General features: G+C 45.6%; 1 protein-coding gene across 1 annotated transcript in view; it reads left to right on the top strand.

The window, feature by feature from the left end:
• LOC310879768 (uncharacterized protein) overlaps positions 1-18,529 on the top strand; it is a gene marked incomplete at its 3' end in the record, with an annotated part of 30,676 nt that overhangs the window by 10,580 nt on the left and 1,567 nt on the right. Inside the window, exons 3-6 of the mRNA XM_083794598.1 lie at positions 8,155-8,225; positions 9,801-9,911; positions 10,005-10,102; positions 16,693-16,762. Of these exons, the coding sequence (XP_083650724.1) occupies positions 8,155-8,225; positions 9,801-9,911; positions 10,005-10,102; positions 16,693-16,762 (350 nt within the window). The remainder of the gene's footprint in view (positions 1-8,154; positions 8,226-9,800; positions 9,912-10,004; positions 10,103-16,692; positions 16,763-18,529) is intronic.

Genomic DNA, 18,529 nt, shown 5'->3' with positions numbered 1-18,529 from the left:
CTGACCTGGGCCGTACCATTAGTGAAGGGGGAAACAGTAAGGCCTTTTGAAAATTGAAGGCCAATGTCCAATAAAGCATGTCGACAGTCCAGTTCAGTCAGGCAGCAGTAATGTGGTGCCGAATTGTGTGTTTGGTGTGTCCATATACCACTCCTGGTAACTCAGATTTATGGAGTCACCCCCCCCATCTCAGTTGTTGTGGCAGAAAGAAGACTCCGCTTTGCTGGACACTGCCACAGAGCAAAAGACCAGGTCATTTCGGATATTCTTCTGTGGAGACTACCATGCCCATCAAGAGGAACAAGACCTCTCACATTTCCAGATGTTCTGAGTAGGGACACAGGACTGACTGTGAATGAACTTGGTGTGGCAATGAGCAACAGAGACCAGTGGAAGCAGATTGTGTCGCAGATCTCGAGGGCACTCGAAGGATGGCCTTTAGGGCAGCGGTGGCCGAACGGTTTGCGGAGCGGTCTTGATATCGGAAGGTCGCTAGTTTGTATCCCCGGACCGGCACGTTAAAATTACCACCGCTGAAGTGCCCTTGAACTAGGCATTTAACCCCTACCATGAAATGTTCTATGAGCAGGGCCTGGCTGTAAACAAGTTCTTGAGCTTAGTCCAGTTACCTCTTTCTTTCTTTCTTTCTTTCTTACCACGCTGGTAGGCTAGGAATGTAGGATCTAAGGAAGTGCTTCCAGAAGTGATCTGCAAGCAGCCGAGAGTGCCTCCATCTCCATCTGCCAAGCAGCTCTGACCGGGGGTATACTTGTGCCAGGGATGCATCAGGCCGCCCCATGAGCAAGAGTTCTGTGTAGCTCCGGAAATAAAGCGAATAGTTGACTGCTGCTTAGCAATGGCTTATCCTCCCTGAGATGCTGCAAGTCGGCATGGGAAACACTTCTGCTGCGCTTGCTGTAGGATGATGTTCTCCGTCTCTCTGTAGTCATCTGCAGTGACTGGTGTGTTTGCCGCCCCGTGTAGGGACATGGGGCAATATTTCTGTACAGTTAGCTTGGAGCCTGCTGCCTGGGCCTGTTCGCTAGTTTACGTGGTCTCCGTATTAAGGATTGTGGAAGGCTGAGCTGAGTATTTCGGGCCTTTCCACTGCTCCTTCGCTTTAGGCTATTTGTTTGCCATGCTATCGAACCGAGTGTTGTCCTCTTGCACCTTGATCTCGTACTCTAACCAATCGGCCAGGTCAAGGAGAGTAGGGATGGGCACTCTGTGGGGGTGTATGAACCTGCAAAAGTTTGAGCGCAAGTCATGGGGTATAGTTTGCGGAGCAATCTGGATACATGTGAGCCACTCTCGAGCTCGACTTTGCCCTTCCGCCCCAGTTGATCTACGTAACATGCTGACCAGGGACCTCACACATATAGGGCAAACATCTTGAAGGCCTTCGCGTCACCGCTGACCACGCTGGGGCCATCCATCAGCTCTGCTATACACTGTAAAGCCAATTGGTGTGGCTGTCCGTATTGCTGATCGAGGGAAGCTAATGTGTCAGTGAATGGGTGCCTTGAGTGGCTATAGGAGTGAAATCAGTAGGGCTTATTCTGATTTAAGATGATCAACTAAGATTTGATACTTGAATCTCTCAGAGGCATCATGAGGGAGGAGATTTTTGTTGTGAGAACTCCCTTGGGTTATGGTGAGCCATGTCTGGAATCGTGGGCGTTGGTCCCCTGTATGTCCGCTGCTGACCACCTACTGTGCTCGGTGTTCGGTGCTGGGAGTGACGGTTCTGAGGGGTGGAGCCACACCTAGATTGACGGCGCTCATGGTTGCAATCACGCCTAGAGAGACTGCGCTCAGGGGAGAAGCCACGTCTAGAGTGACTGCGATCGGGGCTGAAATCACGCCTAGAGTGACTGCGATCGGGGCTGAAATCACGCCTAGAGTGACTACACTTGGGAGTGAAGTCGTGCCTAGAGTGGCGGCGCTCTGGGTAGTCACGTGACGTCTACCGTATGGATCACCACGCTCGGCTGAGCGATACCTCTCTAAAGCATAGTCTTCATATGCAGAGTGACGCCTCTCGGATCCGTAGTCTTCATCATACACGCACACTGGGTTCTTCTGGTGTTGCCTTGGACATAATGAATCCGTAGAGAGCAACAGATCCGGCTCGAAGGACCATGAAACAAAGTGTTGACTGTTTGTCACACTAAACTACTTGCCGGAACCCAATTGTTACCCTCTACAGGTTTTCCATTTAAAGTTATTTTAATTGGTAAGCAGTAGGTGTGGTTCCTATCAACATAAAACACAAAACATAGTGTACATGTTAATCCCATAGTTAGGATTCTTAAATTACCTGAAACATCACACAAAATATACATCAATATCCATATTGTCTAAACAAATCAATTCTACCAAAATATGTCGGTACAAAATATGTATCATGCAAAAACTATAATTAAAGTCACCAGACTGCAGAATTCAGCAACTTACTTTAGATGCACGCACACCGAGCAAAGACTGCATACTGAGGTTACAAAACAAAAACTGCACTGAAAGTGCTCTGCTGTACTGGGCAGCAGGTGAAACTAGTAATGTCAATTGGCACTAATTAGGTGGCCTGTACCATTTAGAAAGGGGAGAAAATAGGCTGACCTGGTCCGTACCATTAGTGAAGGGGGAAACAGTAAGGCCTTTTGAACTCTGTCTGTGTGTGTGTGTGTGTGTGTGTGTGTGTGTGTGTGTGTGTGTGTGTGTGTGTGTGTGTGTGTGTGTGTGTGTGTGTGTGTGTGTGTGTGTGTGCGCGTGTGCGCATGCGCGTGCGTACTGTGCAGAGAGAGTAAAGTGATCGGGCGTAGGTGTGCCTGTGCCTCAGGGGGAAGCGTGTGTGTGCTTGCGTGCGTGCGTGTGTGTGTGTTGAGGCTGATGGCGTGCAGCCAGTCAGGAGTGTGGCGGACCCTCTGCGTGTGTCTTTGTTTGTTTTCCTACTGGAGAGGAGTTCTTTTTTTTTCTCCCCCTCGGGTCCTTCTTGGAGAAAGTGAGAGGGAGGAGTCGTGTGTCCCCAAAGAGGAACAATAACCCCTGTAGGAGAACGCTGCCAAATTCTGCCCCCCCCTCCCCCCCACTCCTCACCACCCCACGTAAAGTAAAGTAAAGTAATGTAAAGTAAATTAGTAATTAGTCATTTAGACCTGAGAACAGATTCCACAAAATGTCTTAATATAAATCATGTTTCTAAGGACCCCAAAAAGTATATGTAATTGGCCGCCGACCCCCATCTGAAAATATGTTGTTCCAGGGACGACCCCCCCCTTCCCTATAGATCTGAGGTATTTGTACTTTCCCTGGAGTATTTCCAATTTCCAATACTTACTTCTCCTCCTAGGTACTGTACATTTTGATACCAATGCTTTGTACCTGTACATTTTCAATAGTATTTCTACGTTTCAGTAGGCCTATTGATACTTTTACTTAAGTAAAAAAATAAATCCACCACTGCCCGTCCAGTGTTCACCCGTCTCTCTCTCTCTCTAACCCCCCCTCCCCTCTCCTTACTTTTTAGACATACCCAAAAGAGCTGAGATTACAGTATATATTGCCAAATTCTGCCCCTAAAATGATTTTAGATCTTTCAAATAATTATGCTCGAATACCATATTTGATTCAGATTTATATTTACAATATCTGGGTGTCATCATAGCAGCAACAGCAGTACGAGTGAAATGCAGGGTAGGCAAGAGTAAAGTTAAGAATAGAATTAGCCAATAAGAATAATAATCAAGGAGGTAGTCAACGAGATACTCTATGGAGATCGGAGAATGTTACCTTCTCTCTTAAGGCGTTGATGACATCAGGGTAAAGCATATATACAGGAGGATTTGTGGACGTATCGATATTATTTGGAGATCCGCTGATCCGCCTGACTTCCCATTTGCCACATCAATTTGCCACATCAATCACGCTCTCTCTCTCACACTCACAAACTCACTCACTCACTCAATGACAAACTAACTCACTCTCACACTCACAAACTCACTCACTCACTCAATGACAAACTAACTCACTCACTCGCTCGCTCGCTCACTCACTCACTCACTCAGAGATTTGAATTTGATGTGAATGTATTGATAGATGTATTGGTCACTGTCTATTCAGTAGTTATAATATTATAATGATGAATTATTAAAGTTATTTGGCAACTACATTTCTGTGCGAAGAAAAGCAGGGTCAGCGGAGTCCCCCGGAGTTAGTGTCGAAGTGTCCTTGAGCAAGACTCTGAACCCCTAATTGCTCCCGGTGTGCAGGTTGGTGCCTTGCATGGTTTCCATCGGTGTATGAATATGTGTGTGAACGGGTGAATGTAATGCACGATCTATGTAAAGCGCCTTGGATATAGGTGCTATATAAATGCACCATTTACCATTTACCATGGCAACAATGAATTCCGTATTCATATTAAAACAGCCCTTTCATTGATCATTTTGGTTGATAATTGGTTTTGAGTGCCTCAAACTCAATGATACACATTTTTATTAACAAGTTAACATACATATAACATGTGTGGGCATCTATAGTACCTCCTAATGGCCAACTGTTAAACTGCCTGCTGTTAGGTGCTCTCGCAAGCCGTTTATCAGATAACATTAAGATCTTTACCTTTGATATGTAGCTCTTCTAAATGCCCAACAATACCCAATTCAACACCATTGTGAAATGATTCGCTAGACCTGGCTGCTTATTCAACTTTTGTGTTGAAATCTCCCTGCATTCTTGTTAAACTGCGATTTACATTCCATGGCTTCGCTCAGCCTCACAGTAGCCCGCTGCACGAATTACATTCACACTCTGGATTTGACTGTGTCGAGATTTACAGGGTCATCACGTTCTTTTTATTTTAAGAACTTTAACCCAAAACAAACCTATTTAACCCATCTCGGGACAGTTGGTCTTACAACACCAAAGCTTGAGGGGCTGTTTGAGAGTGCCATGTTTATCTGCGGGTGTGAATGTAATTGCTCCAAATCCAGGTTCTTAATCACATATTTCGGGGCCTTATATGTGGGGCACATTGCGCTCTAACATTCTCTTGCTGGGGGAAAGGGGGTCACGTCCTCTCCACAGCTGAATGTGACCTTTGTTAGAGGAATTATGGGACACTTTTATATATGTGATGATGAGCAGAAACAAAAGTCTGGGATTAAGCGGGAACGAGAGCAACAAACAAGTGAACACATAATTAAAAAAAACACACACACACACAATGGACCTCTGTGTGTGTGTCTATACATATATACCGTATATCTTAACACACTGACTGTAACATTGTTTATGTATAGCATTTGAGTGCATTATAGAAGACAACTAGAGGGAAAAATACATAATTTACTTGCATCTCAACATGCAATACAATTATGTATTCCAAAATATATTTTTTTTAATCTTTAATCTTCTGTTAACCCATTTAGACAAAATGTCTTCTAAATTCTGACAGTTTTCTGAAATACCTCATGTTTCTGTATCAGTGGTACTCAATATTTCATGTCAAGGACCCCAAAAATATATATGTAATTGGCCGCCGACATTTGCACCACATTTTCACAACTTGACCTGCAAGCTCGTATGAGCTTGTAGATCTGCTATTTTTCAATAGCTAAAGTATAACATAATGCTTAAAACACCAAAAGGGGGGTTCCCGCCACCCAAAATGGATTAAAATAGAAATCACACACAGATGAATGACGACGGTCGACACACGACACAACCGTCAGCCGCGTGATGGGGAGACATGGAGAGTGATGTCCAAAGTGAGCGCTAAATGAGTCGTGACTCGAGGCTGTTGTCTGCGGCATGCTGTCTGCGGGGCTGGTGGTGCGCGTAAAGCCAACGGTTTTACTCCAAAAAAAACATGCATGGGAAAACAAACGCCGGTGAAAAGCGTGAACCTCTTCCCTATACTCATCATCATCATCATCATCATCACCATCACAGCCCCATTCTTCTGCCACTGAAAATCACCTCTGTCTCATTACAGATTAGGGGCTTCGGGGCAGGAGTGACTCCCCCCCCCCCCTTTTCTTGTCGCCCTTTCTCCACACACAGACACACAGACACACACACACACACACACACACACACACACACACACACACACACACACACGGCCCTCTCTCTTGATTAACATTTTCTGCTAGGCTTCACACCAAAAGGCACAACCTGTGCGCTTTAAAGGCAGAGTGAAAAAGAAAGAAAGGAGGAGAAAAAAAGGAAAAAAAACATCTAGCGCTGGAGTGGAATCAGATAAGGCTATCAGGGCCCAGGAGGCTTTAGTGCCATGGTGGCTTTGTCCTAACGTCTCCACCCCGCCTCTGCTTCCTCCCTCAATCTTTCACTCCACTGCACCTTTTGTCCACGCTGTGTTCCCCGCCGGAGTGGGCCAACAGACCCCCCGATCTTCCACAGCACCGCTGCTTCCAAGGCCCTTTAGTGTGTGTGTGTGTGTGTGTGTGTGTGTGTGTGTGTGTGTGTGTGTGTGTGTGTGTGTGTGTGTGTGTGTGTGTGTGTGTGTGTGCGTGTGCGTGTGCGTGTGCGTGCGTCTACGTGCCTGCAGCTGGCAAAGTTGGAGTCAAAGTGCAGAGCTGTGGGCAGCGCAAGGTGTGACAGTGCAGATATTGCCTGATTTATGCTTCCGCGTACATTTTTGTCACGGAAGTATATACATTAGGCTATAACTGTGGGAAAGTGGGAAAAGCATCAGGAACCATCTGAGTGGCATGATTGGGGACCTCAGCCTGTGTGCTGTTTGTAAAGAGACTAGGGAATCCATTTACTCTGTCACACACAAGCTGCCGATTCACTTCAGCGGATTGATCAGTGCACTGATCCGGGCCGTGTGCGACTCTGTGTGGGTGTATGTGTGTCTATTAAAGAGGGGGGTTTGGGGCGGGGGTAAATCCCTTGCCCGGGCGTTGCTCGGGGAGCGGCTGTGTGTGACTTCAGATCCCAGCGCTGCCCCTCTCATCAGCACGGGTATTTGCAAACAGATGTACGACGCCGGCCCCGTATAGGTTTTTGATCAATCAAGCCTTAACAAGTCAAGTTGACTAGATGCGAATGTAACGCTTTGCATGTGAAAGGGCGAGGCCGTGGAAAGGCCTGGTTTTGATTAGGCCTAAGCAGATAAATGGCGGATTGAGACGGCCCCCTGCCATTGGGGAGCAACCCCAGAGGTTCAGGGGTTTAAGACCAGACTGATATCAACTCTGTTGCTTCTCTTTCTTCTCCCACCCAATGAATAGATCCATTATTCTGTGGACTCATTCTCGTCTCCTGAATTGAAGTGGCAGCAGCTTAAGTTGCCCCCGTTTTCAGCCTCCTTTAGTCTCTCTTCCCTCCCAAATTTGGTTACTGAAATGGTCATGAATTTGGTTAGATATCAAAGTCAATGGGTTATTGTTGCTTGCTCGTCGACTCGTTGACCAACCCAGATGTCGTCCCCCCCTCCCTACTGTTGACTCAATTTGAGTGAGTTTCTAGTGAGTGTCGAGCAAGCTACCTTTCTGCTCAGTCATATAGTGTACTAATATCTGCTTATAGTCGACGACTTCTGAGAGAGTGATATGATATGTGGTCTCATTCATAACCTGACCTCTCCAGTGAATGTTTCTCACCTTTCTCCCTGTATCGGGACAAAGGAGCCAACAGGCCAAATGCCACTCCTGCCCCCATAGTGCACTGCATGGCCAACTGGAAACCCCAGTGAACTGTGGCACACATTGTCCCCTCTCATTGACCACTGAACCACCGGAGGAGATAAATCTCACTCAATTAAAATCTGCACACACGCACGCATTCACGCATGTCGCACACGCACACACACACACACACACACACACACACACACACACACACACCCACACACACACACACACACACACACACACAGCCTGAGATGTTATGCAAGAGCTGGCTATCGTGTATAATAGCATACCAAAATGTATTGTAAACGCGTTGACATGACATCGAGCCTAATTATTTCATTCATCATTTATTTCCCAGAATTAGAGCTGTGTGTGTGAGATGTGTGTTGGGAGGGACTCCAGGGGGTTGTGTGAGATGTGTGTACAGATCCTCGAGGTTTATTGTTTTGACCCTGTCCCGTCTTCTCTTCTGTTCCGTTCTCTGCTTTTACAGTCGACTTCTTGGCAAAGTATTGCATCTTCAGTCAGGAGAAGCTGGCGGAGTACAAAAGGGCTTTTGAAGCAGTAAGTGAAAGAAAGGGGATTTAAATCCCTTCTGTTCTCTCTCTCTCTCTCTCTCTCTCTCTCTCTCTCTCTCTCTCTCTCTCTCTCTCAGTCACACATAATTGTACAGGTTATTTGTGCCCTCTCACATATACTGTATGTCACTGGGGTAGAGATTCACTCTCGATCATCACGTTGATAACTATAGAACGTTCACAATTTGGGGGGAAATTGAGGCAAGTGTGGTTTGCGTGTGGCCTTGGGGGTCCAAGGTATCCGTCCTCGGGGAATGACAGTATGTGTACAGTACAGTATGATGATGATGATGTACTATTGATGATGACCCACATGACGTCACAAAGGGGCGGACTAATATATAGGCACACTTTTTGGGGTCACTCTATATAACGTCGGGCAATTAGCCCTTCGCTAAATCCCTCCCCAACCCGTCCTTGACCAATAGGCACATTAGCAGCAAGGAGACAGGGCAAGCTGTCTTTCTCACCCATTGAGATACATGTTAAATAACAGGATTTCTCCATATTTCAGTAGCAAGAGCATTAACATATCTTCTAAATCTAGTCAACCAGGCCTGCAGTAGGATATATGCACTGGACAAATAAATGTGCATGACATTATTTAAATGAACTAGAAATACGAGGAAATGACAGAGGGAGAAACAGTATCCAACGTCCTACGTATGTTTTGGACACATCGACTTATTTGTGTATTCCACAGGTCAAATTATAGCCTTCATTATTTTAGGGGATAAACAATTACCTCAAGAACATATTTGCAATTAGTGTAATATCACTTGTTTGCCGATATCTCATGACTAGTTGAAACTGTTTTTTCGTAGTTATTGCACTATGACTTTGTAAGGCAGTTGACAGTACGATGACGATGTATGATTAGGCAAGTAACGATATATCGTATATCGATATATCGATATTAATCCCGATGATATGAATCGATTTAATAAAATAAAATAAAATCTTTTTTCTTTTTTGTAGGGGCTAGGGAGTTAGGGTGTGTGTGATATGAAATGTGAGCTTCAATCATATTCCATCATATTCAAGTACTTTTGGAGAGAAATGAGACTGGGTCACTTTCAGTATAGTAGAGCACTGTATAGAGGGGAGCTGTGTGTGTCTGTGACACAGGTGCCCAGGTGATGGTCGTTGATGCTCATTAATACATCAAGGAAGGCAATTATGTTGCTGGGGTCCCCAGCTAAATGATAGTTTAGGAACCAAATGGACCCTTATGGGTGTACACTCTCAGAGTTAAATTAACATTGATTTTAAAATACACATTGGGGTCCTAGAGGTAGAAATGCCATTAATTGGGGGTCCTTGAAATTAAATGGTTGAGAATCAATGCTATAGAGCCGTAAAAAGCTTCTCTTATGGAGGTCCCTGTCAAATGGGGGTCCGCGGGCTAATAAATGTCGATTTGGGGGGTCCTAAGTCCTTGACATGAAAAAGTTTGAGAATCAATGCCTTAGGGGCAACATCTGGTTGTAAAGTAATAATGATGATGTTGATTGATGGTGATGATGACAGTGATGCTGATGTCGGTGCTCTGGTGTTGCAGGTGGACTCGGACGGGGATGGTTATATCTCCTGCTTCCAGCTTCTACTGGCTCTGAAAGACCTCATCCCCCCTGAGCTGTTGTCTGCTGACGAGGAGATCTACATTTACAGGGTGGCTGGACTCTCTCTCTCTGTCTCTCCTCCCCCCCCCCCCCCCACACACAGTATAATCTACACAGCTGATACTCTGATTTTACCTTTACAGATACTGGAGATGGTGGATTTCAGGGTGACAGATGGACTCACGGACGTGCGGCTCTTCGCTGTGATCGCGAGCCTGGCCCAGAAAATAGCCACCATGGAGTAAGTCCCCCCCCCCCCCCCCCCCCCCGGGTCACACAAACCCATGTCCTTATTTCACAATGAAGCAGGAAGAGGTGTCATTGACCTCCCATAAATAAGAATAAGTGGGTGTGCGTGTGTGTGTGCGTGCGTGTGTGCGTGTGCGTGCGTGCGTGCGTGTGTGCGTGTGTGCGAGGACGGGCGGGCGCTGGGTGGGAGGGACGTTGTTCGCGGGAGCGTGCTGTTGCGTGTCTCGCGTGTGACCTTAAGTTCAGTACGAGTGTACGAGCGTAGTATATCGACGAGCTTGTGATGTGCAAGAGTATGTTTCAGGGCGTGTGTGTGTGTGTGTGTGTGTGTGTGTGTGTGTGTGTGTGTGTGTGTGTGTGTGTGTGTGTGTGTGTGTGTCTGTGGGGGGGGTGGGGCTGCATGGATTGCATCTGTGCACATACATATATCACGACCACGCACAAAGTTCATGTTTGTTATGACTGAACTAAAGACCCCCTTTTGACCGTGTTGTCGACCCCTAGCCCGAGTCAGAAGAAGACCATCACCCTGATTAAAGTCTGGGGGCTCTTCTGTTCGGACGTCCCTCCACCCTGTGACACTATTATATCCCATATGCTGTGGATTCCCACACACAGCGCTCCTCATCTCTGGCATAGCTGGGTGGGTTTTTTTATGGCCCGACTTATACAGACCAGTGTTGTTTTTGACAGCTTTGGATTTGATTTAGTTTTAGTCATATAGGCCCTATGATCATGCGCCTTACTATTTATTTAATTAAAATAGTTCAACTATAGCCGATCTACACATCGACACGTTGTGCGCTTGTAGATCAGCTGTTTGAACTGGTTTAAAAGGTTTTTTCAAAAAATGTGTCGACTTCTGGCGGGCCTTGATGGCGTCGTAATGGCTGGTTTTAGACTTGGTTGCATGCATGCTGAAAGTAGCCAATCTACAAGCTCAGCTGATTGTAGTCTAGATTGGCTATTTTCAGCATGCAAACAATCTTTAGTTCTACTGGATCTCTTCTCCACTTAACCCTAACATTTGAGTCTAGTTTTATTTGTCAGTATATTTAGTCATATTTAGTCACATTTATTTATATATTTAGTCATAGTTCTAATCATCATTGTTTTTATTTAGTTTTTTTTTACTTTGTTTTCGTCAGTGGAAAAGAAACGGTTGTCGACGAATATCTTTCGCCATATAGCTTTAATGAAGTCGACGAAATCACCACTTGTCTGCCACACACGGCGCTGCTCCTCTCTGGCCCGATGGGTGTTTTTTATGGCCGCCTTGTATACAGACAGCAGTGAGAGAGAGAGAAGCTCCGGGGGCCTCCAAGGTCAGGGCCTGCCGCCCGGGGGCCCGTATACGTGCCCCCCGGCGTGAGAGCCCTCTCTCAGCCGGGACAGAGCCAGGGTCATGGGTCTCCTGATTTATAGGTCTGCGTCATTGTGTGTCCATGCAGCGCTGCCCCAGTCCTGAGTGTACATTTAATTCTGGGTGTGTGCAACGATGGAACCAAATGGAACCTTTTTACGTGTCCATTCGGTTTCACTTGTACCAGTGTTGTTTTGGTCGACTAAAACTAAGAAAAGATTTTCGTCGACTACCTTATTTCACTGACGAAAACCAAATGGAAACTAAATGAAAACTAAGTTATGATGACTAAAACTAAGACTAAATGTATTGACAATTTCGTCAACAGCTAAAAACTAAAATGTTAGGAAGGGACTAGTGGACAAGAGATCCAGTATATGTCATTTTACACTGAAAATAGCAGATCTACAAGTACACAACGCGTCGCAGCACGACGCGTTGTGAGCTTGTAGATCGGCTATTTTCTATCAGAATGATAGACTACGAGTTCTGCATCAAGTCGACTAAATCAACTGTAGATTTAATCTTATGACATTTAGTCGACTAAATAAAACTAGACTAACACTGAAACAATTGGTGACTAAAATGTGACTAAAACTAAATTAGAACTATTCAAGAGACGGAGGGTTTTTACTGTGAGAAGGACCACTTGGCAATACAAGTCATTGTAGCGGTGATGATAAATGCACAGCTTTCAGCTTAAGACCTGGAATGCATCTGTGTCACCTTAGCTTTTAACCACTTGAACCATTATTTTTTTAACTTTAGCTGTTTAGCAGATACAAGCTCATATAGCGCAGCACCGAGTGCCACGCTACAAGCTTGTAGATCTGCTTTTTTAATCTGGGAAATGTGATTAAAATCTTTGAATATACTGTATATTCTTTCACAGCGAACGTTTTTAACTCAAATATTTGCTTCTGGGGGGTCCCTGGAATAATGTCAGATGGGGGCCAAATGCGTATATCTATTCTACGTCCGAGCATAGACATGGTAACGCCCTGCCTGCCTCTGATTGGCCTACCAACACTGACGTATTTGCCTGTCCTCCGAGATGCAAGGGTACTCTGTGGTGGGAAATAACGACAGTAACTTGTAACTTACATTTTTGTAGAAGAGGCAACTAATACCACTTATGCTAAAAAAGATAAAGATCAAGGTATTAATCTAATTATAGTAAACTAATACTATTATACTAAAAAAGATCACGGAGAAAGAGAGAGACCTTTTTACAGTACAATAATGTTTCAAGTTTACAGATGTATACAAATAAACAGGCCAACGGCATAAACAATATTAGTTTGCCTCTTCTACAAAAATAAAAGTAAAGGTGGTCGCACACCGGCCGCGTTTTTCGGAAAACCGATGGAGAAACGCAGCTTAAAAATCAGAATTTCTTCGGATTTCTAGCGGCGTTTCTCCATCGGTTTTCCGAAAAACGCGGCCAGTGTGCGACCACCTTAAAGGTCCCCACACACCGAGCACGAATTCGGATTTTTAAACGGCGTTTCTCCATCGGTTTTCCGGAAAAGGCGGGCAACCACCTTAAGCCCCTGGAGTAACCTCGCAGCAGACTATCCAGCTGCCAGCATGTATCTTCCACCTCGGAGGAAGCTCTGGTGCGGCCGGCAGTGTCGGTAGGCCAATCAGAGGCAGGCGGGGCGTTATACACACCCAAATAAAAGCATACAACGTACGTGTTCAATCAATCATTCAATCAAAGCAAACGGCATAAACAACAATATTAGTTTGCCTATTCTACAAAAAATATATAGTTACTGTCGCGCGTGCCAAGCTGCCATTCTCCACCACGGAGTAACCTCGCGTCTCGGAGGACAGTCTGGTGAGACCATTTGGGCTAGACGGGGCAGTGTCGGTAGGCCAATCAGAGGCAGGCGGGGGTCCTTGACATGAAAAGGTTTGAGCACCACTGACATGTTTTTCAGAAAACTGTCAGAATTTAGAAGGAGAACAACAGCGCCCTTCTCTCATGCGATTCCAAAATTGGTCCGTTACCTGTTCTTGCTAATCCTGTTGCTTGTAATCCTAGCATAGAAATAAGCTGCAACAGTAGTAGCAGGAGTATACATACAACCCTTTATGGGCTTTGAAATCTGACGTGTGTGTGTGTGTGTGTGTGTGTGTGTGTGTGTGTGTGTGTGTGTGTGTGTGTGTGTGTGTGTGTGTGTGTGTGTGTGTGTGTGTGTGTGTGTGTGTGTGTGTGCGCGTGTGCGTGTGCGTGTATAGGCACGTGCACGTGTGTCTTTCAAAAAAAGAACCAAAAAATGCTCTTTGCCAGCACTTTTCTTTTTTTTATCGTTTTCTCACAATCTCCCCCTTTCCTATTATTCGGCCTCTAATTATATACCCTTCCCCCACACTCTAAACTCGCATGCCTATTCAGCTTCAATGCTCTCTCTCTCTCTCTCTCTCATCCTCTCTCTCTCGTTCTTCCCCTGTGCTATGTGTGGCGATTGGTTGGCCCTTGACTCAGTCCATCTGTTCCCGTATAGTGCATCGCATCTCGTCCACCTCTCACACACACGCACACACACACACACACACACGCACACACACAGAGCCACATTCCCTCGGGGCAGGTCACGTGAACTGCCCAAAAGTAAAGCACATTGCCATACAGCGACCAAAGGGATTCCGGCCCAATAGACAGAGAGTGGCTTCTACAGTAACGCGTGCGTGCGTGCGTGTTTGTGTGTGTGTGTGTGTGTGCGCGTGTTTTCCCTAATAATCATATACAAATATGCAACTTGTATGCGATTCATTGTTGGGATTCACCCCTCAAGCCGCACGGAGCGCCAGTAAACCAACACGTTCCTGGAAGTCTGCTGGCCACAGTGAGTCAGAGTGAGAGAGCACTAATTCAGCAGCAGCGTGTGGCAAGAAACATGAGACAGCAGAACGTCTCTGCATTGTGTTACCTACACTGACCAACATTACAATGTCCCTCCTCACTCCGTAGCCTACACCACAGGGTCTCAATCTAGCCTAAGATTTAGACTCTCGTAGAGGTATTTTTCGATTCTGACGTCTGCTCTCTACGAGAGTCTAAGTGATCATTACTCATGGTGCTTCAATTCTTGGCTCACGGACCTATAATCGCTCTTAACATGTACCTACGCAAAATCTAAGGTGCTTACGTTGTTGCCCCACTTCTCAGCTTGGCCTACGCGCATGCGTTTGAAAGTTGTAGGAGCGTTGTTTTCAATAAAAAAGGTGTTTTGATCCACTCTGTCTCGGAATCTGGCATCCATCTCGGATTTCACTCCATTGTAAATGCGCAACAGAACATTAGCCGCTAGGGGCGCGGCCAATGTTCTGTTTCGCATTTACAATGGAGGAAAATGCCAGATTCTGAGACAGTGGATCAAAACACCTTTTTTTATTGAAAACAACACTCCTACAAAATCTTCCTCCTAGTATAATCATAATACCTGATGATCATGTTTTAGGGTGGGCGGCACTTCATCTTTAACTGGCGTGCACGTGTAACCCAGTGAACCCTCACCCGGCCTCCACCCGCCCTCAGATTCACAAAGCAGAGTGTCTGCACTCAGTGGCACCCTAGCCCGCTCAAATCTCCCCGCTCAAATATTAAAAAATTAATCACGATTTCTCCTGTCATTCCAAACTGGGTCATCATCATAACTAAGTTTGGATACCCCCCCCCCCCCCCTCCTCCTCACTGTATACTCTGGTCCCGCCCAATGAGGAGAGCGCCAAAATCTTTGGGGCATTACGTAAGCGAGAAGCCTTGCTCTGTTGGCCACAGCGGGGTGCCAGTGGAGGGTCGACAAAAGAAAATGGGTTAGGCTGCTATTATCCTCCCCACGACGGTCCATCACCAGCCCCCCACCCCCCACCCCACCCAGTATAGTCCCCTCGTTTATACCAGCCATTATCACGCCAATGTCCCGAGCTCACCAGCACTTGGGCTCTTTTACTGCAAACCCAAGTGCAATTAATGATCATTAGCTGCCCTGTCTCCCTTCATACCCATCACGCCCCCCACCCCCCTAACCCCCCAGCCTGCAGCCCGGCCGGGCGGACAAGGGGGCCAATCACAGCGCCGGGTGAGCGCTCAGGCGTGCACTGTATAACTCGCGGGCCGAGCGCTCTGCCATTCTTCGCCCCCCCTAAACAGGCCATTATTCAGCCTTGATGAGGAAGGGGAGGGGCTCATTAACACCGGGCGGCCGCTCAGAGCGGGACGGACGACCAGCGCCGTGCCACACGCTGGATGGATCCGCATGCAAGAGGTCTGTCCGACAAAAACACGCAGTCAGTCGTGACGGTCTCTCCCTCTTAATGTTCGGACTGGACCCGCATTCTGAGTCCCGAATTCAAAGTTGACTCGAGTAAATGTGCAAAGGTATTTGTATCGAAATGTAGTTAAAAGTACCAAAAGTAGAAAGCATTCATTATGCTGAATGTCCCCATGCATTTCATGTTGTCAAATGTGACGCGACACATTGTGGGCTTGTAGATCGGGGTATTTTAAAATGGCCGAAATGTATATAGGGTAGAAGCTTTTAATGTATGTTTTACATAATAATAATAATAATAGAAATCTACAAAGTAACTGGTAACTAAAGTTTTCAAGGAGTAAAAAGTACAATATGTGGATCCGAGACGTAGTGGAGAGACTGAGTGGAGTGGAAGTATTGAAAGTTGGGAAAAATACTCAAGTAAGAAATACCTCAAAGTTGTACTCTGTTACTGTTATAGTTTACACCACCGTCAGTGAGTGGTCACATTGCACCAGAGCGTGCCCCCCAGTCCTGCCCCACCCCCCCATCTCCCTCTCTCTATAACCCCCCCCCCCCCCCCCCCCCCAGCGCGCTTCCCGCACACCATCCCCAAGCAGAGCAGTTTTATCCGTTACTGTGGCGGGATGTCCCCGTGTGCCCATGCATTGTTTGGCCAGCCAGGCCACTGTGAGCAACCACAATGGGCTCAGAACACTTTACCATCACATCTCCCCAAAACGCATGAGCATCGCACGGGACGGGACACAGACCCCCGCCAAAATTCACCCGCCACAGGGGCAGCGCCCTGCAGACGATTAGTTACTCACTAACTACGTACTAAACCACTTTCAACCGCGGCGCGTATACTATTTTTCCCGTGTATTTATTTGGCTGAAAAGATGGCCTGTTTTCAACTTGATAGTTCATTGTATAATGTATATTTTTTTACAGCGAGTTCATGCGCTCTCTAATCAGAAATATGGACTTCCGCTCCCTGGAGACGAAACTGTTCAAAGCCAAGGTACTGTCAACTGTTGTTGTTTATTATTCATTATCTTTATGGTCACGACATATCACCAAACTTTTTGTTTAAAGATGGAGTACCGTGATTTTTGTATTTCTTTTCCAGTTTTTCATGTGTTTATGAGGTGACAGTACTTCATTAGACCCCTTGTGTGGTTGTTATGTTTTCCCTTTGTATTTAGAGTTTCTTCCTGAAACCTTGACAGTGAAATAGTGACATCACAATATCATCCCCTCCCCTAACCCCTCGCCCTTTATCATACAACAACAGCTGTGGGTGTGTCTTCAGTTCACCCATCACCACCCACCAGGCAAACCAGGCATACTTAATGAACGGGTGGGCGTGTCCACATACTAATGTCATTTTAACAAATACTGTAAAAACAATTGACAAAATTCTTCCTCCTTATATAATAATAATACCTGATGATCATGTTTTAGGGTGGAAAAAATCCACAGCACTCCATCTTTAATAACATTGTTGTAATAGTGCTAGAGATTGCTCGAGCTGTGACAAATGCACACAACAAATGCAGCATCAAAATTAATTATGGTCATGTTAATCATGTTTATTCCTCAAACCACTCCTCTCCCTTCATTGACCCTGCTGTGGCTCTATAATTATAACAAAATACATGCTGGTAAACATCACTTTGAAGAGTGGGAGGCATTTAGTCCTTGTGCATAGAAATGAACAGAGCAAGCCAGAGAGAAGGAGGAGAGAGTGACAGTCAAGGAGCGAGGGAGGAGAGAGAGGGAGAGAGAGAGAGATGGGGGGTGCTTTTCCCTTTTCATAGATTTGCATGGTCTTAATCTCATTAAAGTGCCCAGCAGTGAATATGGCGCACGTCCACTCTGTCCAGCCCTGTAATCAGCCCAAGACACTCCGCTCATCACACCAGCTGGCTGCACGCAACCAGCCCTGCATGGCCCACATACATGCATGCATACATGCATACATGCATACATGCATACATGCATACACGCATAAATGCAAGATGGTACTGAGCAGTGGCGGGGAAAAAAAAACGTTTTACTTGAGTAAAAGTATCAATACCACAATGTAGAAATATGCTCTAGTAAAGTAAAAGTCCAGGAATTCAACTTTGCTTGAGTAAAAGTACAAAGGTATTGGCTTCAAAAATTTTACTTATAATGTACCAAAAGTAAAAGTAGGCTACTAATTGTGCAGAATGTCCCATTTAAAGTTTTCATATGTATAATAGCAGTTCTACAGCTTCACAATATGTATATCGGCTATTTCCAAATGGCCGAGATGTAGGTCTGAACTGGTTAATGTATGTTTTGTAATAATAATCAAAAATCAAAAGTAATAAATAATAATAAATATATAATAATCAAAAAAAGTTAAGTAAAAGTACAATATTTGCCTCTGAGATGCAATGGAGTAGAAGTAAAAGTACTGGAAATTGGAAATACTCAAGTAAAGTTTAAAAGAAATACCTCGGAATTGTGCAGTACTTTATATAAGTAAATGTACTTAGTTACTTTCCACCACTGGTATACCAGAGAGGCAGAATGAACATGAAAGCTTGTGGCCACGGGTGTTGGAAACCGAGCCCTGGCCAGGTAGAGGGGGCTTTGTAATTACAGACAGAGCTGTTAGGGATAGGTTTGATAAGTGGAGAGGTTGGGGGGAGGAATGGGCTAATTGCCATGAGGATTATACCCCTCCCCCCACACACAACAATTATCACTTAGAATGCATTAACCGTGCTAACAGGTGCACTGGGACAAGACTAGA

Source organism: Protomyctophum parallelum (assembly GCF_964188405.1).
Source record: "Protomyctophum parallelum genome assembly, chromosome: 22".
Classification (NCBI taxonomy): Eukaryota; Metazoa; Chordata; class Actinopteri; order Myctophiformes; family Myctophidae; genus Protomyctophum; species Protomyctophum parallelum.
Note: the sequence above shows the minus strand (reverse complement) of the source record. Positions and strands in the feature narration are given on the sequence as shown.